General features: G+C 40.9%; 1 protein-coding gene and 1 long non-coding RNA gene across 4 annotated transcripts; one reads left to right on the top strand and one right to left on the bottom strand.

The window, feature by feature from the left end:
- Positions 1-2,570: 2,570 nt before the first annotated feature.
- Positions 2,571-27,300, bottom strand: LOC121577938 (deoxyribonuclease gamma-like). Of its 3 annotated transcripts, XM_041891926.2 has the most exons (11): positions 27,230-27,272; positions 26,028-26,199; positions 15,304-15,389; positions 15,069-15,157; positions 14,737-14,823; positions 14,484-14,596; positions 14,191-14,303; positions 13,787-13,944; positions 13,484-13,580; positions 13,237-13,303; positions 2,571-2,861 (listed from the first exon to the last, which is right to left on the bottom strand). In XM_041891926.2, exons 3-11 carry the CDS (start codon positions 15,382-15,384, stop codon positions 2,842-2,844), a joined length of 825 nt encoding a protein of 274 aa, XP_041747860.1. In that variant the 5' UTR covers positions 15,385-15,389; positions 26,028-26,199; positions 27,230-27,272; the 3' UTR covers positions 2,571-2,841. The 3 variants fall into 3 exon arrangements, with proteins under 3 accessions (XP_041747860.1, XP_041747859.1, XP_041747857.1); XM_041891925.2 differs by lacking the exon at positions 26,028-26,199 and having other exon boundaries at positions 27,230-27,300; XM_041891923.2 differs by lacking the exon at positions 26,028-26,199 and having other exon boundaries at positions 15,304-15,392; positions 27,230-27,296.
- Positions 16,557-18,555, top strand: LOC121577942. Its single transcript, XR_006002716.2, has 2 exons — positions 16,557-16,907; positions 18,465-18,555. It is a non-coding gene; the product is annotated as an uncharacterized LOC121577942 (long non-coding RNA).

Genomic DNA, 27,300 nt, shown 5'->3' with positions numbered 1-27,300 from the left:
GCTTAGGATTCACACCTTCTCAAACAGTCAAATTCATACTCTTAGTGGAGGTTCTCCCATAATAATGTGATTTGTACCGCATACGAGGTAATGTATTGCATTCTTCACACACCACACTAATCCCATTCCACTACCTTTTCAAGTTAAAATAAATATATATTTTACCCCTTTTTTCGTGATATCCAATTGCCATCTTGTCTCATTGCTGCAACTCCCCAACGGGCTCGGGAGAGGAGAAGGTCAAGTACTTAGTCAAAAAGCTGAATCTATTTACAGAGATAGCATTCGTATGTACCATATATGCCCATAAATTGCTAATTGCTCTAACCATCTTACTAACTGCTTGTCAATGGGTGCTGAAGGTGGGTGTGGTGTATGAATCAGGCGCAGGACGCAGAGGCTCAGTCCAAAAGACTTTAGTGCAATATTCACAAATGAAATAAGCACAATAAGCCCGAAGGCGAATACATGGCGCACACAGGCGTCAAAACAAACGGCGCACTAACATGTGCAAAAGAACCTCTCCAAAACACTGGAGGGAAAATAGTAGCTCCAACACGAAACAGAAGCGCAATCACACACAAAGACACACACAACCAACGAGAACTAAATAGGACACTAACGAGGACTAACAAGACACAGGTGTACAACATCAAGACAAAACCAAACGAACATGAAACATAGATCGGTGGCAGCTAGTACTCCGGGGACGACGACCGCCGAAGCCTGCCCGAACCAGGAGGAGGAGCAGCCTCAGCCGAAACCGTGACACTGCTGCTAGATCATACATATATCAAAGATATTCTAGATGGTTAGCTGTGTAATGTGTAAAATTGTCCCGCGTGACTTAATCACTTTAAATTAGCTAGCCACCTTCTGACGGCTTCTGTATGTGACGCTCTTATGCAGTAGTCATTAATTCACAATACATTGATTCATATTAATTCAATGGGATATGTTCTTGTCTTATAGGTGCTAAAAAGAAGCCCCTAAATGCTGCCAAGAAAGCGACTAAGGAGATGGATGATGTAAGTTTGTCATTGTGTTGCACAATGTTATATGTTGCGTATATCATGTAATGTAAACTATTCTGATGAGGGAACACTCATTATCTTTCTAAATTATTTTATGTTGGAATTAAAATATAGACTACTGTATTTCCATTGTAATCCTGATCACATTTGCTTAATGTCAAATCCAGGATGAAATGGCTTTCAAACTGAAGCAGAAAGAAGACCCGAAAGCCTTGGAGGCATTGAAGACGAAAGCAGCTGGAAAGGGACCATTAAGTAAGAATAATTTATTTGTTTTTGTTGACTATCAGAATCTAATCAGGATTCCTAAGTTTTTCTGATTTACTGAACAGCCAAAAGTAATCAAAGGGTGGACTTTCAATTCCCCCCAAATCTACCCAACTGACTCCAGATATACAGAGTATTATTTTCCCTTGCCAATGCTTGTAATTGTTTTATACTACAAGGGGATAACGCCCAATAGCCCAAAGAAAAAGCATCGCTGAGTTGACGTTGAGAGGAGAATAGGCCTAGTGATTCTGATGTCACTAGACGTCAGTGTTAGCTTTCTGGTGTCACTAGACGTCAGTGTTAGCTTTCTGATGTCACTAGACGTCAGTGTTAGCTTTCTGATGTCACTAGACGTCAGTGTTAGCTTTCTGGTGTCACTAGACGTCAGTGTTAGCTTTCTGATGTCACTAGACGTCAGTGTTAGCTTTCTGGTGTCACTAGACATCAGTGTTAGCTTTCTGATGTCACTAGACGTCAGTGTTAGCTTTCTGGTATCACTAGACGTCAGTGTTAGCTTTCTGATGTCACTAGACGTCAGTGTTAGCTTTCTGGTGTCACTAGACGTCAGTGTTAGCTTTCTGATGTCACTAGACGTCAGTGTTAACTTTCAGATGTCACTAGACGTCAGTGTTAGCTTTCTGATGTCACTAGACGTCAGTGTTAGCTTTCTGGTGTCACTAGACGTCAGTGTTAGCTTTCTGATGTCACTAGACGTCAGTGTTAGCTTTCTGATGTCACTAGACGTCAGTGTTAGCTTTCTGATGTCACTAGACGTCAGTGTTAACTTTCAGATGTCACTAGACGTCAGTGTTAGCTTTCTGATGTCACTAGACGTCAGTGTTAGCTTTCTGATGTCACTAGACGTCAGTGTTAGTTTGCTGGGTTTTCTTGCCCTGTCATTCCATTTACTCAACTTGCCACAACTGTTTTAGTTGTTTGAGTCTATATAGTAGTCCCTCTGTCTACTTGAGTCTTGTAGAAAAAGTGGAACATATTTAGCATGGTTTTATCAATGTCTTGATTTTTCCCTTTTTTTTCAGCTGGTGGAGGAATCAAGTAGTCTGGAAAGAAGGGATTTGGCATTTGAAGACCATGCACTCATTTGTTGCTGAATCACAGCCCCCTGTGAAATCCAACCCCTCTCCCTCTCTCTCCCTTAGTTTTTTCATTTCGGTTAATTGTAGAAAAAGGAAAAACATGAAAATACCTTTTTGAATTATAATTTCCAATGTGGTCTTGTAACGAATAAAGTATTGTAACTACGGCTGTATTTTCACTCCATCGTCTTTATTTGAGATTCTGTCAAGAAACACGTCAGTATTAGATCAGTAGATACACTAGAGATACAAACATGACATACAGTACAAATATGACTAGTATTGTGGTAAGATTTAATCACAGTTCAATGTAACTTTTCCCAAGCTTGGCCATCTGCATCTTCAGCACCTGTATCTCCAAATTCAGCTTCTCTTGTTGGAGGAGGCTTCTCCAGCTCCATCACCTCTTCACACACTCCCTCTTGTCCATGTACAGGGTTCTATTTCCCAGTCGCAGAGCCTGAAAATCAAATGTATTTTGTTATATCTACAATTCTTTTTTTCTTTTTTTTTTACATAAGATTTTTGAATGTGTATGGAGTGATATGTGCACGTGTGTGTGGAGTGATATGTGCATGTGTGTATGGAGTGATATGTGAATGTGTGCATGGAGCGATATGTGAATGTGTGCATGGAGCGATATGTGCACGTGTGTGTGGAGTGATATGTGCATGTGTGTATGGAGTGATATGTGAATGTGTGCATGGAGCGATATGTGCACATGTGTGTGGAGTGATACAGTGGGGGAAAAAAGTATTTAGTCAGCCACCAATTGTGCAAGTTCTCCCACTTAAAAAGATGAGAGACGCCTGTAATTTTCATCATAGGTACACGTCAACTATGACAGACAAAATGAGATTTTTTTCTCTCCAGAAAATCACATTGTAGGATTTTTTTATGAATTTATTTGCAAATTATGGTGGAAAATAAGTATTTGGTCACCTACAAACATGCAAGATTTCTGGCTCTCACAGACCTGTAACTTCTTCTTTAAGAGGCTCCTCTGTCCTCCACTCGTTACCTGTATTAATGGCACCTGTTTGAACTTGTTATCAGTATAAAAGACACCTGTCCACAACCTCAAACAGTCACACTCCAAACTCCACTATGGCCAAGACCAAAGAGCTGTCAAAGGACACCAGAAACAAAATTGTAGACTTGCACCAGGCTGGGGAAGACTGAATCTGCAATAGGTAAGCAGCTTGGTTTGAAGAAATCAACTGTGGGAGCAATTATTAGGAAATGGAAGACATACAAGACCACTGATAATCTCCCTCGATCTGGGGTCAAAATGATCACAAGAACGGTGAGCAAAAATCCCAGAACCACACGGGGGGACCTAGTGAATGACCTGCAGAGAGCTGGGACCAAAGTAACAAAGCCTACCATCAGTAACACACTACGCCGCCAGGGACTCAAATCCTGCAGTGCAAGACGTGTCCCCCTGCTTAAGCCAGTACATGTCCAGGCCCGTCTGAAGTTTGCTAGAGTGCATTTGGATGATCCAGAAGAGGATTGGGAGAATGTCATATGGTCAGATGAACCCAAAATATAACTTTTTGGTAAAAACTCATGTAACCCTCTCACCAGGCTCGAATTTGACTCTCAAGATATTACCTTATTTAGAATATCTGAACAGCATGGGATATTAGGTGAGAAGGACATCTCCAATAAGAATCCCTATTGTAAACTTGCTAGGGTGAATGACAAATAGGGTATTAACTTCAGATAGAATGATTATAGACTTGGTTATTGGTATAAGGATATGCTTTCCCATGCATTAAATGAAACTGAAACAGTAAATGACTCCACCAATACAACAGACATAAGGTTCAATATCTATATTAATGAAATGTTCAATATATCACATCAAAAGAAATACAAATTATAAACCCCAATGATTTTCCCACAACCCATGTCCAAATTATTTGCAAGCTTGCTTAAACCCTGGGTGCGCGTTGGAGCTCATAAAAAAAATGACGACATGCATAAAGTCCCGAAGTCCACCACACATTTGTAGTTACTCACTACTTGTAGATAATGCCTCAGCAAAATATAGTAGTTCCGTGCAGGTGTCCTCACAAGATCCACAGCGAACACAGCTATCAATGCAGCCAGTAATCCGTAGCAGCAACAGACATCCGTTGGAAACCCGAACTCGTTGGTCGTCACAAGCAATTCTCTCCAAGTCTTGCACGATGCTAGGCTAACCTCTAGGATGTCGAATGTCTCCACAATGTGACGGCAGCTTCAGTCTCTACTAGGTCTTTCTTAACGAACTAATAAACACTTTCTTATAGAAATAAAATCAGGATTTCCCTTTAAAACAAACTCTGTAGGTATAGTTTTGTTTTATCTTTATCGTTTCCTTGGGTCGTTTTTTCTTCCCCAACGCCACTAACGTCTCTCCTCTTTCTCCTCTCAACTTTTCCCTCTCTTTCTTTCCCCAGCAACCAGTCCACTCTCCCATTGGCCACAACTTAACAAGTTACCTCATTGGTCAAAACTTTAACAAGATACGTGGGAAATTTAAACTTAAAAATAAACCAACCTATTACTTGTACATTTTTTTTTAAACATTGCTTCAAAAGAAATGCATTAATGACATTACAAATCAGGAGCTATTCGATCACCTTTTAAATCTAATACCAATGAATTATAACAAATAAACTCTATACTTGGTTTTAGCAAGGTATTACCTCTCCCCCCACCAAAATAGGCATGTCCTCATGACTTGTGAACATAAGTGAAATGTAATGACAAGTAAATGTGTCAACTCTTAACTACAACCTACAGCTGAGACAAAACTTGTTAGATAATTGAAAATGAGATACATTTGTGTTTCCCTTATCCAATCCACTTGTACAATGTGGAACAATATCTGACAACTGGGGCTATACTTGGAACTCCGGGTTTATCATAGGTAAGTAATACAGGTGCTTTCTTTACTCTCTGAGATCTTCTTATCCCTGGTCCTTCCATTTCCTCCGAAGTTTCCACTTCTCCCTGAACTTCTCGTTCCTCTTCTGTAATCTCTTCAACTGAGTTAGATGCCTCATTATCATCTACTTCAACTCCAGTTGCGACCTCAGCTTCTTGACTGGACTCTTTTACTTCCAGAACTTGGTCTGCTCTTTCAGGTTCCCCTGTCATTTGATTCCAAACTATGTCTAAGTCCAAGCTAAATGGTTCCGACATCTCTTCCACTTCTCGGCTTATACAGTTTGTATTTGGCACTTCATACCATACTCCGATGTCTTCATCTTCTGAGTCAAAATCCTTCTCATCTTCTGGATTCTCAACCTCTTCAACTTTCTCATCATTCTGAGGAGTACAGTTTCCAGGCAACTTTTCATTTCCCTTTCTCTTCCTCCTTCTTTGCAGGGTCCTTCTACCAGGTGTTGGTTCTATGTTAACCACAGGTTCTATGCGCACTTTCTGCCCCAGTGGTAGCAGGTGGTTTCGATGAAGAATCTTAATGGGTCCATCTCCAATTTCAGGCTTCAAACGAAACACAGGTAAGTTTGACATCTGACTTTCCACCACATATGGCGTAGAGGCCCAGCGATCTGCCAGCTTATGTTTTCCTTGCAGTCCTAGATTCCGTATGAGAACTCTGTCTCCAGGCATAAGTTGCGTGTAGCGGATCTTCTTATCATATCGCTGTTTGTTTTCTTGGTTTTGCTTTCCAGCAGTGCTCTCAGCAAGTTTGTAAGTAGCTTGTAACTGTTTCTTCATATCAGATACATACTTGAGGTAAGTTCTCTCTGAAGAGCTATCACTCGAGACTCCAAAACAAATATCAACAGGCAATCTAGCTTCACGTCCAAACATCAAAAAATATGGCGAATAGCCAGTCGCTTCATTCCGACTACAGTTATACGAGTGCACTAGATGCCCAACATACTGACTCCATTTGTTCTTTCGTGTAGGATCAAGAGTTCCAAGCATGTTCAACAAGGTTCGGTTGAATCTCTCGGGTTGCGGATCTCCCTGAGGATGATATGGTGTTGTCCTTGACTTCTCCACTCCAAGCATATTCAGTAGCTCATGGATGAGTCGACTTTCAAAATCTCTACCTTGATCACTATGCATCCTCTTGGGCAGACCATAATGGATGAAGTACCTCTCCCACAATACCTTGGCGACCGTGGATGCTTTCTGATCCTTCGTAGGAAAAGCTTGAGCGTATCTTGTGTAATGATCCGTAATGACAAGAACATTCGCTGTGTTACTGGAGTCTGGCTCAATGGACAGGAAATCCATACACACAAGGTCCATAGGTCCATCGCTTTGCATATGACCAAGCGGCGCAACTATCTTTGGAAGTGTTTTCCTCTGTACACAGCGAGCACAGGACTTACAGTACTCTTCTACTTCCATCTTCATGCGTGGCCAGTAGAACCGGTCTCTGACAAGTCCATATGTCTTGTCAAATCCTAAATGACCTGAGTCATCATGCAGCGACGTGAGAACCATAGTTCTGAACTTCTCTGGAAGAAGTAACTGAGCACGACGAGTCTTGTTTGGCGGATGTGTGATCCTGTACATAACTCCATCTTCCATCTTTAGCTTCTCCCACTCTCAGGAGCAAAGAGATGAGTGGATGTTTTGTCTTGGTCACCCTGGTGATATCATGTTTATTAAGAGCAACCCACATCTCTCCTAAGCAAGAATCTTCTTGTTGCGATGCAGAAAGTTCCATAGTGCTCAATCTGGGCATGTTAGACTTCAGCATGCTCAGGTTACAGTATGCTTGAGGCACAGCATGCATAGAGGCTCCCAACTGATCAATCACTCTACTATGAGATGATCCAGGAGTTATTCTAACAACATTAGACATCTGGCACATGGCTCTAACACCGGATGCAGGAATGTCTCTCCAATCTTGTTCCACTGCATATTGCTGATGAGGGCGGCGAGATAAAGCATCGGCATCTATGTTCTGCCTGCCTGGCCTGTACTTGAGACTAAAGTCATAGGTAGACAACGCAGCCAGCCAACGATGACCAGTGGCATCCAGTTTTGCGGACGTGAGGACATATGTCAATGGGTTGTTGTCTGTTCTAACCTCGAACTTGACCCCATACAGGTAATCATGTAGTTTATCAACCACGGCCCACTTCAACGCAAGAAACTCTAACTTGTGAGCTGGGTAGTTGCGTTCAGAAGCGGTCAGGCTTCGACTCACAAATGCCACAGGACGCAGACCCTCACCTTGGTCTTGGTACAGTACTCCACCTAACCCTTCACGGCTAGCATCTACATGTAGAACGTATGGTAACTGAGGATCAGCAAAAGCTAACACAGGAGCTTTTGTGAGGCTTTCCTTCAATGTCTCGAATGCCAATTCACACTTCTCATTCCACCTTGATCCAAATGGTTCTGAGTTGTTGAAGTAGGCTTTCACCTCTTCCTTGGGCTTTCTCCCTTTCTTGCCTGCGGGAAGATATCCACATAAGAGCTGATTCAGGGGGTAACTCACTTTAGAGTAGTCTTTCACAAATCTCCTGTAATATCCACAGAATCCTAGGAAAGAACGCAGAGCAGTCACAGTTTCAGGCCTTGGCCACGTGGTGACAGCTTCAATTTTTGATGGGTCTGTGGCCACTCCATTCTGGGATATGATATGTCCAACATAGTTGACAGATGTGCGGCAAAACTGACACTTGTCAAGGGACAGTTTTAGGCCTTCACTTTTCAAGCGGTCCAACACCTTGAGCAACCTCTGCTCGTGTTCTTCCAGCGTCCTTCCAAACACGATTAAGTCGTCAAGGTAAACAAGAACTTCGAGTAGATTCATGTCTCCAACTGTCTGTTCCATGACACGTTGAAATGTTGCAGGTGCTCCGGACACACCCTGTGGCATCCTCTCAAATTGGTAAAATCCAACTGGACAGATAAATGCAGTCTTCTCTTTATCTGTGTCACCCATTGGGATTTGATAGTATCCGCTTCGGAGATCTAACACACTGAACCATTTGCTCCCACTCAAACATGTCAGAGCATCCTCCACACGTGGGACTGTGTACTGGTCGGGAACAGTGCGCTTGTTGAGGGTCCTGTAATCAACACACATGCGTATGGTGCCATTCTTTTTCCTCACCACCACAATAGGAGATGCATAGGGGCTTCTCGACTCAGATATGATCCCAGAACTTTTCAAGTTATTTAGATGCTTCCTTACATCTTCAACATCAGCTGGAGCCAAGCGGCGAGATCTCTCCCTAAACGGTTTGTCTTCAGTAACTCTGATGGTGTGATGAGTACTCTTTGAACAACCCACATCAAACTCATGTGTTGAGAACACTTCTTTCCGTTCCATCATCTTTTCACATAACCTCTTCTTCCATCCCTCAGGCACTGGAGAATCTCCAAAGTTGAATGAAGAAGACGTCAACTTCTCAGATGAATCCTGCTCTCGTTTCAATGGAAACCCAGGAGCAATATCTACAGGAAACAGATGAGCAATAGGCATACCTCGTTTCAGAGTGATCTCCTTTGTCGAGACATTCCTGACAGTAAGGGTGATTCTTCTAGACGACACAACTGCAACCGTCTGGATTTCAGGCCTCACTAGTAGTTCTTCAGGGAACCGGGGTTCTTTCAGGCCTCTCTACCAGAAGGGTTTGAGTAGAAGGTATCCCAGGAAACTTTGGAATTCCAGTAACTCTCGCCTGCCCACCAGGTGGCAGGGTGACAGGTTTTGTCTGTGCAAACCAGACCGTTCCTTTCTTCTCATCATCATCAGTTGAGCTTTCTCTCATCCTCTCATATGCCTCCTTGATAGCAGGATGAACTTGTAGTGTGCTAAGGAAACCTTCACCTTCCTTTTCTCTACAAGCAGTCATAAGTCTCTTCACTACAGACGTATTTGTGCCGACCAGAATAGACACGTCACCTTTCATGGCCGGATCTGGACATACCAACACAAGTGCTTCAATGGTCTCTGCTACGCCCCACAACCGATCCCGAGAACTCAAGCTTGAGCGACAAATAGCCATCATATGGATACTGCTCAGAGCTAAGGCCCCATATCTCTAAGTTTCCTATAGGAATCAATGGCAAATGCGTCAGGTACTTGTCATAAAAGGATCTGTGAAAGTAGAGTAATCTGAGAACCACTATCTAGTAAAGCTTTAGTATAAACACCTTCAATCTGTACAGAAACGACAGAACTTGGGCCAACTAAACCTGTAGGTAGCATGTCTTTCATGTCTTCATACTTGTGGCACTTTGTGGAACGTGTCTTCACCGGGACGTCAGGCCGCTCCTTTACTGGGTCCCTCTGTAGTTTCCCATAGACCGTTTTTGTTTGATCAGGCGTGTGTTGACTTTCCTCAAGTTCTCTTCACCTTCACAGTTTCTCTTGAAATGGCCATCTTCTCCACATCTATAACAGAACACTCCAGGGTTTCTGTCGGCCTGTGTCTGTTCTTGTGATGGATTTACCCTTTTCTTTTTGGCTTTTAAATGCAACATCTGACCTTTGTGTGTCAGAGTGAGCTGCTGTGACGTTAGCAGACATGAGACGGGTCATTTCAATTTTCAAACCTTTTAGCTCTTTTCTCAGCACTTCTATCTCAGTATTAGCTTCTTCACAAACTGTAGCAACAGGAGCAACAGCTGATGACTTCACAACACTCTTCGTTGTGTTCCTGTCTTGAATCATGTCCTCCTCCTCCCTTACTTCCTGCAGCAGCTCAGTAAAGGTTGGTGGATCACGCAGCTTATAGGTCATGCGAATACGAAGCGCAACCATGTCATGTGAGGATGCACCTCTCGCTACTTGGCCAATGCGTGTGCGATTCATCTCTGACAGCTCAATGCCTCCTTTTCGATATACAGTGTGTAGCAATTTGTCAAGTCTCAATAGGTAAGCTGAAAGCTTCTCTCCTTCACTCTGGAATGTGCTTCTGAACCTTACCATGAGATCAGGTGCACTTTCGGTGGTACCGAATGCGGTTTCTAGAGCCTTCATGTATTCGATCGCTGTAGCATGGGGTTTCCGGTCCTAAAGAACCTCACAATGTCAGCAGCAGGCCCTTTAAGACTTTCTATTATTCTCTGTTTTTTCACATTGTCGGTGCACTGCCATTCCTCTAGAAAATGGGTGGTTTGCTCAGCCCATGCATCATACTCTTCCTCTCCACTAGGAGTGGGCTTCACACCTGAGAACATACGTAGCTTACGGTAACTCTGAGTCTCAGATGGCACATTGTTGCATTTTTCTACCAGTGAACTTATGGCAGTAACCAGTTCAGCGTTGAGGTCAGCACCAGAGGGACTTACCAGGCCTTTAACATCAGCCACAGTCTTCCCTTCATATCTCAGAAAGGATAATAGCTTTGCCTGGAAATCTTCACCCTCTCTCTCAACTGGAGATGTGACTTGTGAAACTACATGTACAGGCCAGGGACCCAACTCTCCAGGTATCCCAACAACACTTGGCACAGCTATTTCGTTAAGGTTGTTTGATATCTCTACCAAAACATACTGCTTTTTACCAGCTGAATAGGAACAACGACCATGCAGTCTAATTTTACCAAAAGCCTTAACATAAGTCAGCGTTTCCAGCAGAACCTCATCAGACACATCATCTGTAACACTGCTAAGGACAACTGCACGATTAGTAGCTAGCTGTTTCTCTCTACACCAGGTAACAATCTCTTCAACATGCATGTTGTAGGTTTATGCCTATACAGCAATGTCAGAAGAAAATCCAAAATTTCAATTCAAAATTGTCAAATGGGGGAGTCAAAAATATCCCATCAACAATAACCAACATCCCGGACGAGCCCCCAAAAATGTAACCCTCTCACCAGGCTCGAATTTGACTCTCAAGATATTACCTTATTTAGAATATCTGAACAGCATGGGATATTAGGTGAGAAGGACATCTCCAATAAGAATCCCTATTGTAAACTTGCTAGGGTGAATGACAAATAGGGTATTAACTTCAGATAGAATGATTATAGACTTGGTTATTGGTATAAGGATATGCTTTCCCATGCATTAAATGAAACTGAAACAGTAAATGACTCCACCAATACAACAGACATAAGGTTCAATATCTATATTAATGAAATGTTCAATATATCACATCAAAAGAAATACAAATTATAAACCCCAATGATTTTCCCACAACCCATGTCCAAATTATTTGCAAGCTTGCTTAAACCCTGGGTGCGCGTTGGAGCTCATAAAAAAAATGACGACATGCATAAAGTCCCGAAGTCCACCACACATTTGTAGTTACTCACTACTTGTAGATAATGCCTCAGCAAAATATAGTAGTTCCGTGCAGGTGTCCTCACAAGATCCACAGCGAACACAGCTATCAATGCAGCCAGTAATCCGTAGCAGCAACAGACATCCGTTGGAAACCCGAACTCGTTGGTCGTCACAAGCAATTCTCTCCAAGTCTTGCACGATGCTAGGCTAACCTCTAGGATGTCGAATGTCTCCACAATGTGACGGCAGCTTCAGTCTCTACTAGGTCTTTCTTAACGAACTAATAAACACTTTCTTATAGAAATAAAATCAGGATTTCCCTTTAAAACAAACTCTGTAGGTATAGTTTTGTTTTATCTTTATCGTTTCCTTGGGTCGTTTTTTTCTTCCCCAACGCCACTAACGTCTCTCCTCTTTCTCCTCTCAACTTTTCCCTCTCTTTCTTTCCCCAGCAACCAGTCCACTCTCCCATTGGCCACAACTTAACAAGTTACCTCATTGGTCAAAACTTTAACAAGATACGTGGGAAATTTAAACTTAAAAATAAACCAACCTATTACTTGTACATTTTTTTTTAAACATTGCTTCAAAAGAAATGCATTAATGACATTACAAATCAGGAGCTATTCGATCACCTTTTAAATCTAATACCAATGAATTATAACAAATAAACTCTATACTTGGTTTTAGCAAGGTATTACACTCAACTCGTCGTGTTTGGAGGACAAAGAATGCTGAGTTGCATCCAAAGAACACCATACCTACTGTGAAGCATGGGGGTGGAAACATCATGCTTTGGGGCTGTTTTTCTGCAAAAGGACCAGGACGACTGATCCGTGTAAAGGAAAGAATGAATGGGGCCATGTATCGTGAGATTTTGAGTGAAAACCTCCTTCCATCAGCAAGGGCATTGAAGATGAAACGTGGCTGGGTCTTTCAGCATGACAATGATCCCAAACACACCGCCCGGGCAACGAAGGAGTGGCTTCGTAAGAAGCATTTCAAGGTCCTGGAGTGGCCTAGCCAGTCTCCAGATCTCAACCCCATAGAAAATCTTTGGAGGGAGTTGAAAGTCTGTGTTGCCCAGCGACAGCCCCAAAACATCACTGCTCTAGAGGAGATCTGCATGGAGGAATGGGCCAAAATACCAGCAACAGTGTGTGAAAACCCTGTGAAGACTTACAGAAAACGTTTGACCTGTGTCATTGCCAACAAAGGGTATATAACAAAGTATTGAGAAACTTTTGTTATTGACCAAATACTTATTTTCCACCATAATTTGCAAATAAATTCATTAAAAATCCTACAATGTGATTTTCTGGAGAAAAAAATTCTCATTTTGTCTGTCATAGTTGACGTGTACCTATGATGAGGAGAACTTGCACAATTGGTGGCTGACTAAATACTTTTTTCCCCACTGTATGTGCATGTGTGTATGGAGTGATATATGCATGTGTGTATGGAATGATATGTGCATGTGTGTAGAGTGATATGTGAGTAAAGATGATGCTGTTTTGTTCTTTGTCTTTACCCCATTTTGACAATTGTCTATAAGAGGAAAGTTTGGGAGATTCAGAATGAAGAGCAATGATGCTGCTTACTCTGTTCTGTAGGTGTTGATCTTTTCAGCTCTACCTCCACAGGGTAATGGTCGCTCACCTTCAGGGCCTAATAAAGCATGGTAGTTACATGTTGAGACATAAGCCAGAGGGCTCAACTTTTACATGTCCTGTATTTCTAGGACATGTTGTCAAAATGTAGGCTACTAACATGTTCATTTCATCTAGTTATAATATTGTAATCAAACCATCTACCAGGATAGAACTCGTCTGTAACGTGCATACTTACATCTTCTTCAGAAAGACCATATGCAATCTGGAAGTTGAATGCTTTGGCAGAGTTTGGCACAATGGCGTCAAGCATGTCATCCCCATATATCACAATCCTAGATGTTGATCAGAAAATGAAGTCAGCAGTCATTCCAAATTACACACAAGTAAATGTGTTTTATAATAGCTCTCATTACAGCTCTTATGACATTTTAACCTACTTTTATCAATACCAAAGAAATGTCAAATTAACTCCATAGGTAATTATCTGTTTCAAACACGAGTCGTTCGTTAATTAATTTCACAAATCACAGTGAGCCACCTGTCATAAGTGTTCTCGTTGCCTGTGTTTGCTGTGGTATCCACGTCATCGTTAATCAGCCAGTGGAAATTTTTGTCACTGCGGATACGGATAGCTTTCATGCCCTTCTTAGAAACGTAGGACCCGTCTGCGTTGAAATCACCTAGGATCATAACATTCTGGTACAGAGAGAAACATTCCACAACAAAGTTACTTACTTGTCAACCAGAATAAGGACACTGTTTTTAGGAGAGCAGTTTGTTCTTGAATCCATGTTATTCTCATACATAGTTATCTTGAAATCACCATGTGGCTGGTTTTGTATTTTACTTGTCAAAGGCTCATAAATAGGATTTGGTGTCAAGTACACTTTCTAAACCCAAGGGTGGTGTTAAACTCTGTCAATGGCTTAGCTCAGAACTTACATCAGTCTTCCATTTCTTTGTCACTTCCAGGAAGACATCATAAAGCTCATCCAGCTCCTTCACTGAGTCGTCAGGCTTGGTGTGCACTGGGATCAGGACCAAGTCCTTCAGCACTGAGAAACACAGGAAGAGATGAGAAGTATATATTACAGCTGTTTATTAATTGTATTTTATTCTCTGCTGCAATCTCCAGCTGTCTGTCTGTTTGCCTGCCATTCACTTTCATATTATTTGCTAAATCAAATGCCATATGGATGGATCACGCTTAATTCTAGTGCTCCTGTGCCCCTTACCAGTGTTGAGACATTCAAAGCGGAGAATGTACGGCTCCCTGGCGAAGGCATCCACATCTCCAGCCTGGTTGTCCTCATATTGCCAGGAGCCGACCAAGCGCACCAAATCATCCCTTTCAGAACAAACAATGCAACACATGTAATAGCATTAGTCCTGCATTAGATGTTTATTTTATCCAATCACAATTTAAAAAATGACTGGCATCAGATAAAGGTTTATGAAGGTAAAGTTGACCATGGGTTTGAATTGTACCTGTACAGAAACATAAACTGCTCCTTGTATCTGCCTCTTCCCAGACGAGTGCTGATTTGCAGAGTGTAGCGCTGCTTCTTATTGGTCCTTTTTGGACAAGAACACAAGATCAAATGGCACACCTGTAATGAGTGATACTTATCGTGTAGGGCCAGGAGTTTTCCCAGTTGTATATTTATAGCGTGAGGGAAATCACATGGCTGGAGTATTCCTAGATATATAGTTATAGTGTCTCAAGGTTCGGAAAGAACATCTGGCTACAGCACCCTGATATGACCATTCAAATCACTGCTATGAAATTACACAGCCTTGAGGGAAATCACTTGACTTACTTATTTAATTCCTCCAGGAGCTTGTTCACTGAAGTGGTTTTCTCATCCACCACCTCCAGAATCACTATGATGTCATAGCGAGACACAATCTGATAGGACGAAAGGAAGGAAAAGGGAGAAAAAATTAATTAGTTTATCTGTTTATGTATAGGACAACGTCCTTGTTTTGAGGATAGTTTGCCAAATGTTTCTCTGAGGGAATTATAAGATCACGAATACAATCATATAACTGTACCTTCACAAGGATAGCAAGAATCTTTGGATCTGATAGCTTACGCTTCCCAAATTTCTGGATGTTGAAAGATGCAACCTTCATGACTGCTGCTGGAAAAAGATAAAACAATTCACATTCATGTTTTTACATCCATGTAAAACTATCATGAACTACTAGTTGATTAAATAAGCCAGGATTCCAGAGAAAGGAAGTCATTACTTAAACCAATAAAAGTTTAATAGCCTACTTGTGTTTACTGCCCTTAATGCACAACAGCAGTGTCTCATAAATGGCTCAACACAAGGAAACATGCTTCAGGACATACATCAGGATATACTCTGTCCATCTGGCTAGATTCTTGTTATATCAATTCCTGATGCGAAGGTAGGGTTTCAATTTTCATGGCCACATGCTCAAACTACTGTATTTTAATGAAAGTGTTGGAAATCATGTCTCTGAGTACACTTACAGTGAGGGAAAAAAGTATTTGATCCCCTGATGAGTTTGCCCACTGACAAAGAAATGATCAGTCTATAATTTTAATGGCAGGTTTATTTGACAGAATAACAACAACAAAAATCCAGAAAAACGCATGTAAAAAATGTTATAAATTGATTTCCATTTTAATGAGGGAAATAAGTATTTGACCCCCTCTCAATCAGAAAGATTTCTGGCTCCCAGGTGTCTTTTATACAGGTAACGAGCTGAGATTAGGAGCACACTCTTAAAGGGAGTGCTCCTAATCTCAGCTTGTTACCTGTATAAAAGACACCTGTCCACAGAAGCAATCAATCAATCAGATTCCAAACTCTCCACCATGGCCAAGACCAAAGAGCTCTCCAAGGATGTCAGGGACAAGACTGTAGACCTACACAAGGCTGGAATGGGCTACAAGACCATCGCCAAGCAGCTTGGTGAGAAGGTGACAACAGTTGATGCGATTATTCGCAAATGGAAGAAACACAAAAGAACTGTCAATCTCCCTCAGCCTGGGTCTCCATGCAAGATCTCACCTCGTGGAGTTGCAATGATCATGAGAATGGTGAGGAATAAGCCCAGAACTATACGGGAGGATCTTGTCAATGATCTCAAGGCAGCTGGGACCATAGTGTAGTATCTTAAACAGTCTAGAAATGCTGATTGTTGCAGAAAGTGTGATAGAGGGAACTTGGCCCTAAGATTTTGCTGATGTGGCAAAATGGTGTACTCTACTGTGCTGGAAACATCTGGAAAGCATTACTAAATTCCTGGAAAAGAGGATATGTAATGGCCAGGGATTGGTTTTTTAGAATCACACCATAATACGTCATAAAGGATATAAAACCATGTCTTGAACAATAGAATAAGGAGAACAGCAAAATACTGATTGGCTGTGCTGTCTCACAGATATCTGCAGAATCTGTCAAATTCTGATGCTGGAACCTTTGTTATAATAAACCTTTGAAAACAGAGTACAGTGTCGGCGGATCTTCTTATCATCACAAGCATGGACCAGCAAAAGTGTTTCTTTTAGTCACTACATTAATGGCGACGAGATTGTTTTCTTTGGGACGTGCTACGTCTCTTCTTTGCATTCCATTCCTGGGCTACAAAACGACTACCTCTCAAGAAGCCGGCAACTAAGGGTGAGTTTTTATCACTAAATCATTGGGCGTTGGTCGTTTTGTGAGTCCAGAGAGTGTGTGCGTTAGAGATGTACCGTTAAATTACTTATGCGTGCATTTTGCTGGTTCTTTTTGCTGTGTGGTAGGAGTTCCGTTCTAAATTTTCTGAATTAGTTTGCGTTGAGAACAACGCAAACAGTGGGGAGTGTCTGTAGGGCACACCGATTTGGACACACATATTTTGCCTTGAATAAAAGTGAAAGGAGTGTCCAATGAAAGGCTTAGAGGATAACGCGTGATATGAGTCAACAGTATACTTTTAGGGCGCCGTTAATTTAAGGAAGCCCTTGTGAGACCAAGGCATCCATATGATGGCCGTAAAACCAGGGGAGTTGTTAGATTGACTCTCTGGTCTGTTCTGGGAACAGTGAGTTTGTACGACATATATTAAATTGTATGTAACCTCTTGGAATATAGTTGACGAATTGTATATCCAATGTCGCCTCTCATTTAATGTCGTCAACTTAAGGTAGCAGAAATTTAGCAAAACAATTTAAAAGACAAAGAAACGGCGATAGGCATGCCTTGTGCGAACGGATCCTGTATGTGACAGAAACGTAGCCTGTGTGTGTGTGTGTGTGTGTTTGGGTGAAACGGAGTGAGTTTGGCTGCGTGCTTGATGACTTCCAGATGTGTGTCGACTAAGGTTTTGAGCAGAGTTTTTAGTCTCTTGTAAATAAATGTGTTAGGTATCTTGGGTTTCAAAAGTTAAGCCCCTAGAGTAAAAAGTTGAAACCCCTACAACACAGTTAAGGTTAAATATCTTATGAGTCTCTGTTTGTGAGAACGTTTGTAATTCTTAAACTATATAAACTATGAGCCCCCTGGAAGGACTATAAGTTTAAAGATCTTATGAGTCTCTATAAAAAGAGAACGTTTACTAACGAATCATGAGCCTACAGGGAGGACTTTTTAAGAGTGTATAGAGGTGTTTTGTAATTGATAACAGCATAACTATAAATCTGCAGATAAGTGAAAGATAACAAGCTTGGTAGTGGGTTTGTGTTCTGTGTTCTGTATGTTCTATGTGTTCAGTTTATGAGCTCTGTTAAAGTCTTAAGTGTTATTGTCTATGGGAGGAGAGAACGGAGCAACAGTCTGCTCTGTCTATAGCTCCTTCCACTCTGAAATCACATTGGTGACTGAACTGCGCACGCGTAGGATTTGTGAGTTTAGCCACTCCCCTGCACTGAACTGGAGAGAGAACGGGAGAGTCCGTTTTCAGTGCAGACAAAATAGAAAACGGGAGGGGGAATTTTGCACACAAGTGAAATCTTCTCTTGAATTAACTATTGCTTGACTGTAAAACTGTTTGGTTGATAATCGGTTGAGTTGGTGAATGACAGATATATTGACGGATTAATAATAATAATAATAAAATAAATGAATAAAATAAAATGATATTGAGCTATTTATAATATTCCTGAGTTAAGCTGTTTGCTTATTTCTTAGCGTGAATGTGGGAAAAAATATATACACTAAACTCTTCTTTGTGCTTTTGTCTTTCTGTCATACGAGAGACGAGAAGGAGGAGACAGAGAGAGAGAGAGAAAGAGGAGGGGCTGACATCAACTGACACCAGTGACGGCAACCCAGTCCAAATCAAGGCCAGTGCTGTCATTATTCACAAATCTACTTTCCCTTACAGGATATCATTGATACATTGTGTTTACATAGAATATTTCATGTTGTGACCATTTCGCAAGAGCTTGGCAACAGACTGATGAATTTATGTAATTGATAATTGCACATTACAGTTTCCGTGAATGACTTGTATTGATTAGAGTTGTCTTGGAAATCCAGCATTAACATTATTCTGTAAAATTAAGGTAATTAGGTGCTTATTAAGCAATTGGGTTGTGAGTTGGTACAGATCTTTTATTTTTAATTGCTCTGGAGTTGACTACTTTCCTTTACCTTTCCTGATCGGATGTGGTAAGACTGCCACCAATCAATAATTTGGTAAAATAAAATTCACAAACAAATTGATATATTGATTGAATTGATGGATTGAATTAGTTGAGTTAATTGGTTGATTGATGTGGTTAATTAGTTAATTGATTGATTGATTTATTGAATTGGTTGATTGATTTTATTTTTAATTAATTAATTGATTGATTGATTTATTGATTGAATTTGTTGATTGATTTTATTTTTAATTAATTGATTGATTGATTGGTTAAATTTGTTGATTGAAGTAATTAGTTGATTGATTGATTGGATTGATTGTTTGATTGATTTAGTTAGTTTATTGATTGATTTAGTTAATTAATTGATTGACTGGTTGATTGATTGATTTCATTGATGATCGATTGATTGATTGATTTGATTGGTGATCAATTGATTGATTGATTAGTAATTGATTGATTGATTTGGTTTAATTAGTTGATTGGATTGATTTGATTGATTGATATAATTAGTTGATTGATTGATTGATTGATTTGATTGATTTGATTGATTAGTTGATTAATTGGTTAATTGATTGATTGGATTAATTGATTAAATATTTTTTAATTTAAAAAAATAAAAATAAAAAATAAATAAATAGGAGGGAAACAAGAGGGAAACACATAACATAGTCATTACAATGGGGAAAAAGGACATCAAAACTACAAAAGCAATTACTCCTCTTCATGTAGTACAGAATAGTAATCCTCTAGTTAATGGTATAGCAAAACTATCTGAGAAATGGAATAAACGTTGGCCTGACATTGAACAACCATGGCCATTGGAAGGCACTTTTAATCCAGACGTCATCAAGATAATGCAAGTGCTTGTATCCACGTATAAGGCAGAACAAAAGAAGGGGAAGAAGGGAAAACTTCGCAAAGAAAAAAGACAAAGAGAGCTGGATGTTCTTAAGCTGTTTGAAAATGAAGGACAAAAACTGATAAAAGATACAAAAGACAGGAGAGACAGAGATACAGAGAAAATGGCAAAAAAGGTGAAGGTGACAGAAAAACTGATTGCAGAAGTCAATACACCTTTCTCATATATGGATTCAGCAAAAACACCCCCACCTTATGAGAAAGAAGCCAAGTTTAAGGACGTTTATCCTCAGCTTCCAGTGATCATTCAGGAAGGTGATTATTGCATCAGAGATGAGGATGAACGAATAATAGAGAGAGGACAAGCAGAAACGACAATAAAGATGAATCCAAACTCCAAAGGCAGGAAAACAACGAGATGTCTGGAGACTAAGGGTAGAGTGAGATCAAGGAGGATGGAACTTGATGATGACGATGATGATGATGATGATCAGAGTGATTCAGAAGAGATCATGGGTGGATATGACCCTGTCATCAGACAGAGGTTGGCCAGAGCGGAAAGAAGGGGTGATGGAAGTTGGAAGAAGAAGAATACAAGCGATTCAAGCCCTGATGAAAATGAAGATGGAGACAGCGATGAAGATTTGGAGACTAAAGGTGCTTCATATTCAAGAGGATTTTATCCTCCATTGACTAACACAGAAGAAGTACAAAGAGATATAGACCGATGCGTATCATTCCTGCATAAGGCCAATAATTTAGAAGAAGTAAAAGAACTGGAAGAACGACTCGAGAAGCTGAAGATGAAGGAAAGGAAGCTGCTGAGAAAAGAATCCCAAAAATCTGAGAAGAGATATACATTGAGGCCAAGGAAAGATGGCACTAGTAAGAAAAATTATGCCGGTGATCATTCGAGGACAAAACCTAGAATATAAGCCTTTGCAGAATACCGATATGTCAGATATACTTGAGAAGCTGCCTACTCTTCAAGATGGAGCATATCCTTGGATTTCAAAGTTGGAAGAAATTACGGTGGGAACACAGTCTGCCATAGGAGACATCAAGAGACTTTTGGCTAATCTCCTTGGGATTCCAGGCATGGAAGAAATTTTTCAGAGAGCTGGACTTCATAGATATGTGGGGACTGCAGTGAACGATCCTGAATTGTTGGCTGCAAGTAGGAATCGGCTGTGGAGAGCACTGAAGGATACGTTTCCAACAAATGTGCATCCTGACAACATTCTGATTGACCCACTAGGACAACAAGAAAATCCAAGAGCCTACGTGTCAAGAGTTCATCAAGTGTGGAGAAATATTACCGGAAATGATCCAGATGTGAGTCAAATTGAGCAGTCAATCTTGAGAGCTAAACTACAGATGGGACTGCCCTTACCGGTAAGGAGCAAACTGGCAGAAGTGGTTGGACTTGGGAGCATGACAAAAGGTGTCTATACAGATCATATAGCCCATCAAGTGGATCTGTACCGGAAAAAAGAACACAACCAGAAAGAACAGGACCAAGAAACTCTCAGAAAACTCAATCAAATACAACTGGTGGAGAATAAAAAGGACAAGAAACAAGCTCTGGTGATGCAGAATCAGGGTAAACCAAATCAACAATCACTGCTACAGTTTCAACTGAACAAGGTCAAATGCAACTGTACCAGCCACAACTAGTGGTACAAGTTGTTTCATATCCATAGATAGTTTCTGGAAAGAAATAATTTCAGAGGAAGATACAGGAGCAAGTGAAGATCATCTGGAGGACAGGTGAACCCTTTAGAGGAAAGGAGCAAGAATTCTAGAGGTGCCCAGAAGATCCGAAAGGAGGAGTTTCAACTGATAGCACCGATTAGAGAAGAAGGGAAAAAGATCCAACAATTGAAGTGAAAGTAAACAATGGACTATGGGAAGTGATGATGGATAGCAGAAAGGCTTTTATCTGTGTTCAGCCTGAAGAGGTTACACATCTCACTATGTCAAATCAATAATTATGAGAAGGATTTGGAGGAGTGAAAATCAGCGATTTCTGAAAATGATGATTTTGGCTCAAGGACAAGGAGAGTCATAAGCTGTACGGAAGATAAACAAATCTATTTGAAGTGTGAAGATGGATTGAGAATCTATGGAAGAAGAGATGTTGAAAAAAGTTCAAGAATGTTTGTGATATCAAAGAAGGACTGATATTGAACTCAATTGAGGTGAAAGTTGAACTTCGACCAGGAGCCAGACATCCTTGGAAGAATCAGTATCCATTGAAAGATGAAGCAATCCAAGGAATTGAACCATAAATTGAAGGACTTTCGAAAGCAAGTGTTTTGAAGACAATGAAAGAGAAAAATCGTTAGAGTAGTAATCAATTATTGTTTTGGAGAAACCATGATGATTTAGGAAGCTATGGGTTAGCTAATGTTGTAAAAGGGGAGATTAGGATAAAGATCACAAAGGAGTAGAGTTTTTGGGAACCATATTTTCTTGAATAGATTGACTATGTCATAGGTAGGTGCATAATCTGTCCGAAAAATAAGGTGTGACTGTTCTTCCTGGCCACATTCCCACACCGAGAGGTCCTATGCGTGAGTTGGTTATCGACTATGTTGATATGATAAAACCAGTTGATGGGAAAAGATACATGTTGGTGGTTGTAGATAGATTTTCACGATGGCCGGAGGCCTGTCCAACCAAGCGAAAAGATGCTCGGTCGGTTGCTAAGTTCTTGTGCAAAGAAGTCATAAGCAGGTGGGGATTTCCCGACCGAATATCCTCAGACAATGGGAAAGAATTTGTGGATAAATCAGTGAAATTGACGTTGCAAAAATTGGGAATTAAGCAACGTCTAGGAGCAGTTTATCACCCACAAAGTCAAGGGATTTGTGAAAGAATGAACGGTGTCTTGAAAAATCGCATTATCAAAATTTGCCAGCATACGGGTCTCAACTGGATAGCGGCGCTTCCTTTAGCATTAATGGTGTGTCGCTCAAGTGAGTTGCGTGATCTACGTATGACACCCCATGAACTGGTCACAGGAAGAAGGATGCCTACGCCTTGTTTTGCGAACAAGCGGAAAGGGTCCAAGCTTGGCTCTCTTGGAAGATGAAATGAGAGCATACGTTACATATATGGCCAATTTTCATAAAAAGCTGTCCACGTATGTTTCTGACAGGCAAAGAAAAGAAGAGGTGCAGGAGAAGCTTGATGAGCAAAAAAGGAGTACAGTGCAACCGGGGGACAAGGTGTTCGTGAAGGTATTTAGAAGGAAGTGGTATAACGAACGTCGTGAGGGACCATTTGAAGTTGTTCGTAGTACTGGAACAGCTGTGCAGGTTAAAGGATCTCCAACGTGGTATCATTTGTCACATTGCGTTAAAGCGCCTGGAGAAGTGGTGCCACGCACAGAGAGACAGGATGTTGAAGGCTCAAGAGAGCAGGATGACGATGGAGATAAACAAGTGGAGCTAGATGGAGTATTGATGGATAGATATCCATTTTAAATATCCGATCATTTTTCACGTCTTTACATATTATTGTGATGTTTAGTGTTTTGATATGAATCAAAGGGGGGAAATGATGGAATGTGATTCATTTTATATATAATCTTATATATACCTTCATATATCAATTTTAGTTGACATTGATGTTTTAATTTGCATGTGTTGTTTTGCAAAAGATACTGTTTGGTATTTTCTTTTCTTCCAGAAGCATATGGGGGAATAAGTAGAGGGACTCAAATACTCAAACATGGACAATATGAATGGACTGGAGGAAGTGGAACAAGGAAGGAGTGGAAATGTTCCGATTCCATCATCAACGTCGCATTGAAAGACGACACTGTGGAGGAAATGAAGTGTTGTGGACTACATTCCAGTGTTATATTCTTTCTGTATTAATTTTTGAAGAATTATGTTTTCTGTGTTGGGTACATGTGGGGACCTCAGATGTTTTTGTTTATTTCGTTGAAGTTTAGGGATATGGGGTCTAGGCAAGGACAGAGAGAATCCACAGGAGGGTCCGATGGGTCGACCAGCCTGAATGTGGACATTTTGATTGTATTTTGTTTGCTGGGGTTTTCATATGTATTCAATTGCATCATAGCTTAAAATGTATTCATGAAGATGTGTGAATTGATCTGGAGTACTTAGGTGGTCGCCTAGGGCAGAGGGGCCGTGAGAGAATTTTCCTGTCTTGACTGACTGATGGATATTTGGAATGAAAGCTGCCAGACAGGTTTTTCGCTCTTACACTCCATGACAATTCATTTACACTCCATGACAATTCATTTACACTCCATAACAATTTATTTACACTCCATAATAATGTATTTACACTACATACAAAAATGTGTCTATATAAACATGTGTTTAATCTCCATTAATTTTGGTTTATTGTTAAAGTTACTCAAGAGCAAGAATTGTTATTTGTCATAATCCTATTCTTTTTGTTTTCGAGACTTAATTAGTCTCGAAGGGGGGAATATGTAGTATCTTAAACAGTCTAGAAATGCTGATTGTTGCAGAAAGTGTGATAGAGGGAACTTGGCCCTAAGATTTTGCTGATGTGGCAAAATGGTGTACTCTACTGTGCTGGAAACATCTGGAAAGCATTACTAAATTCCTGGAAAAGAGGATATGTAATGGCCAGGGATTGGTTTTTTAGAATCACACCATAATACGTCATAAAGGATATAAAACCATGTCTTGAACAATAGAATAAGGAGAACAGCAAAATACTGATTGGCTGTGCTGTCTCACAGATATCTGCAGAATCTGTCAAATTCTGATGCTGGAACCTTTGTTATAATAAACCTTTGAAAACAGAGTACAGTGTCGGCGGATCTTCTTATCATCACAAGCATGGACCAGCAAAAGTGTTTCTTTTAGTCACTACAATAGTCACCAAGAAAATAATTGGTAACACACTACGTCGTGAAGGACTGAAATCCTGCAGCGCTCGCAAGGTCCCCCTGCTCAAGAAAGCACATATACAGGCCCGTCTGAAGTTTGCCAATGAACATCTGAATGATTCAGAGGAGAACTGGGTGAAAGTGTTGTGGTCAGATGAGACCAAAATGGAGCTCTTTGGCATCAACTCAACTCGCTGTGTTTGGAGGAGGAGGAATGCTGCCTATGACCCTAAGAACACCATCCCCACCGTCTAACATGGAGGTGGAAACATTATGCTTTGGGGGTGTTTTTCTGCTAAGGGGACAGGACAACTTCACCGCATCAAAGGGACGATGGCCAGGGCCATGTACCGTCAAATCTTGGGTGAGAACCTCCTTCCCTCAGCCAGGGCATTGAAAATGGGTCGTGGATGGGTATTCCAGCATGACAATGACCCAAAACACACGGCCAAGGCAACAAAGGAGTGGCTCAAGAAGAGGCACGTTAAGGTCCTGGAGTGGCCTAGCCAGTCTCCAGACCTTAATCCCATAGAAAATCTGTGGAGGGAGCTGAAGGTTCGAGTTGCCATACGTCAGCCTCGAAAGCTTAATGACTTGGAGAAGATCTGCAAAGAGGAGTGGGACAAAATCCCTCCTGAAATGTGTGCAAACCTGGTGGCCAACTACAAGAAACGTCTGACCTCTGTGATTGCCAACAAGGGTTTTTCCACCAAGTACTAAGTCATGTTTTGCAGAGGGGTCAAATACTTATTTCCCTCAATAAAATGCAAATCCATTTATAAAAATGTTGACATGCGTTTTTCTGCATTTTTTGTTGTTGTTATTCTGTCTCTCACTGTTCAAATAAACCTACCATTAAAATTATAGATTGATCATTTCTTTGTCAGTGGGCAAACGTACAAAATCAGCAGGGGATCAAATACTTTTTTTCCTCACTGTATTTAGAACCTTTAAAAACGGTCATTTTGGCCAGTAGAACCCTTTATGGTTCCAGAACCTTTTCACCCAACAAATAACCCATTTAGAGCCCTTTATTCTGTAGAGAAGGTCCCTGTAAATATAACTCTTTCTAAGAGTGCAGTCATGCACCTTGCTCTGTGGCCCTTTGAGATCCATAACAACCCTCCATTGTCTTCAATGGCAGAAGATCTCCTCATGGTGTGAAATAACATGACTATTACAGTGCTACACATGAAGCTGCCAGAGGACATATTAGTAGTTTACAAACGATGTAATATGATGGTCATTACATTGTAAATTGAATACAGCAAATCTAATTTGGACCAGTCTCCCTCAAAAAATCAATTATTTATGTCAAGGGACTAAGCTATAATGTCCCTTCATTGTGTTAGGTTAAATGTCCACTATTATGATTTGGTATCCAGAGTACTTGTCATATCAACGGTCACTCACGGTTGGGTGGAGGTGAAACTAGTTGATCAAGGTAGGATGGAGCTAGATAAACTGGAGCTGAGGCTTTCAAATGCAAATGCTTCAAGATGAGTGGATCAGTTGACAACAGAATGGAGGGTTAGTGTAGGCTTTGTCACTCCATATGTGTAATTCCTCACCAGACGTGAAATTCCTGGTTGTGAGGAATTCCACCAAGCAGGACAGATAAAAAAACACATGACATCACTTTAGTCCTACAGTGACTCAGCCTATGGACTGGGACTCAGCCTATGGACTGGGAGTAGGTTACTGTAGTAACAGTCTGTTACTGATGCTAACTTCTATTTGTTTTGCAATGAACAGGGTTTCTTCTCACAGAATAGTAGTTCTGGATGACTGGCTGGAACAGAATTACGAATTCCATGTCATGTAGGTAGCATGCAAAAACAATCCAGCATGTTTCAGGCAAATGAAACCACTTGAGTTGTAAAAGGATGTAACATGATCTCTGTTGACAAGCTCAAACATGCTCAGACATTATCTGTGGTATATTGTGTGGGAAGGGGCTTACAAGAATGTTATATCGGGTTTCTTTCACTGACAAACTTGCAAAAACAAATTATATATTGTTTACTTCCAAACCCTAATAGCACGATAATAACAGAAGGCTTAGAACAGTGGTTCCCAACTCCAGTCCTCCAGTACCCCAACAGTGGTTCCCAACTCCAGTCCTCCAGTACCCCCAACAGTGGTTCCCAACTCCAGTCCTCCAGTACCCCCAACAGTGTTTCCCAACTCCAGTCCTCCAGTACCCCCAACAGTGTTTCCCAACTCCAGTCCTCCAGTACCCCAACAGTCTTTCCCAACTCCAGTCCTCCAGTACCCCCAACAGTATGCATTTGTATTGTAGCCCTGGACAAGATCACCTGATTCAACTTGTCAACTAATCATCAACTTTTTCCAGGGCTTCAACAAAAATGTGTGCCCCTTGGGGTACTGGAGGACTGGAGTTGGTAAACACTTGCTTAGAGAGAATGATCTCTGTAGAGTTGGCTACATTTCCAACATTTCACAATTCCCTAGCCTTTTATTGCAAAGCAAAACAATAATCAAGAAGAACATCTAAAATATTCAGAGAGAGTATTCCAAATAGTTTGTGCTGGAGTCTGCATACGAATGAAGCAATACCTCATATCTGTACATTCCAGTTCGACTTCACTTACCTGAAGGGATGATAGGCTCTACGATGTTGTGGTGCAGTAGAAGATGTGGTATCTTGTTTAGCAATGAAACA

Source organism: Coregonus clupeaformis, chromosome 12, assembly GCF_020615455.1.
Source record: "Coregonus clupeaformis isolate EN_2021a chromosome 12, ASM2061545v1, whole genome shotgun sequence".
In the NCBI taxonomy this organism is placed as follows: domain Eukaryota; kingdom Metazoa; phylum Chordata; class Actinopteri; order Salmoniformes; family Salmonidae; genus Coregonus; species Coregonus clupeaformis.
This window is presented reverse-complemented; position numbering and strand designations above follow the sequence as displayed.

What these genes read in the sequence shown, in the direction of transcription:
- LOC121577938 (XM_041891925.2), bottom strand. Translation starts at nt 15,384, where the DNA reads ATGAAGGTTGCATCTTTCAACATCCAGAAATTTGGGAAGCGTAAGCTA. An exon ending in TTCTTGCTATCCTTGTGAAG is followed by an intron (nt 15,158 to 15,303) that starts GTACAGTTATAT and finishes TCGTCCTATCAG; the next exon opens with ATTGTGTCTCGCTATGACAT. An exon ending in AACGAGAACACTTATGACAG is followed by an intron (nt 13,581 to 13,786) that starts GTGGCTCACTGT and finishes ATCAACATCTAG; the next exon opens with GATTGTGATATATGGGGATG.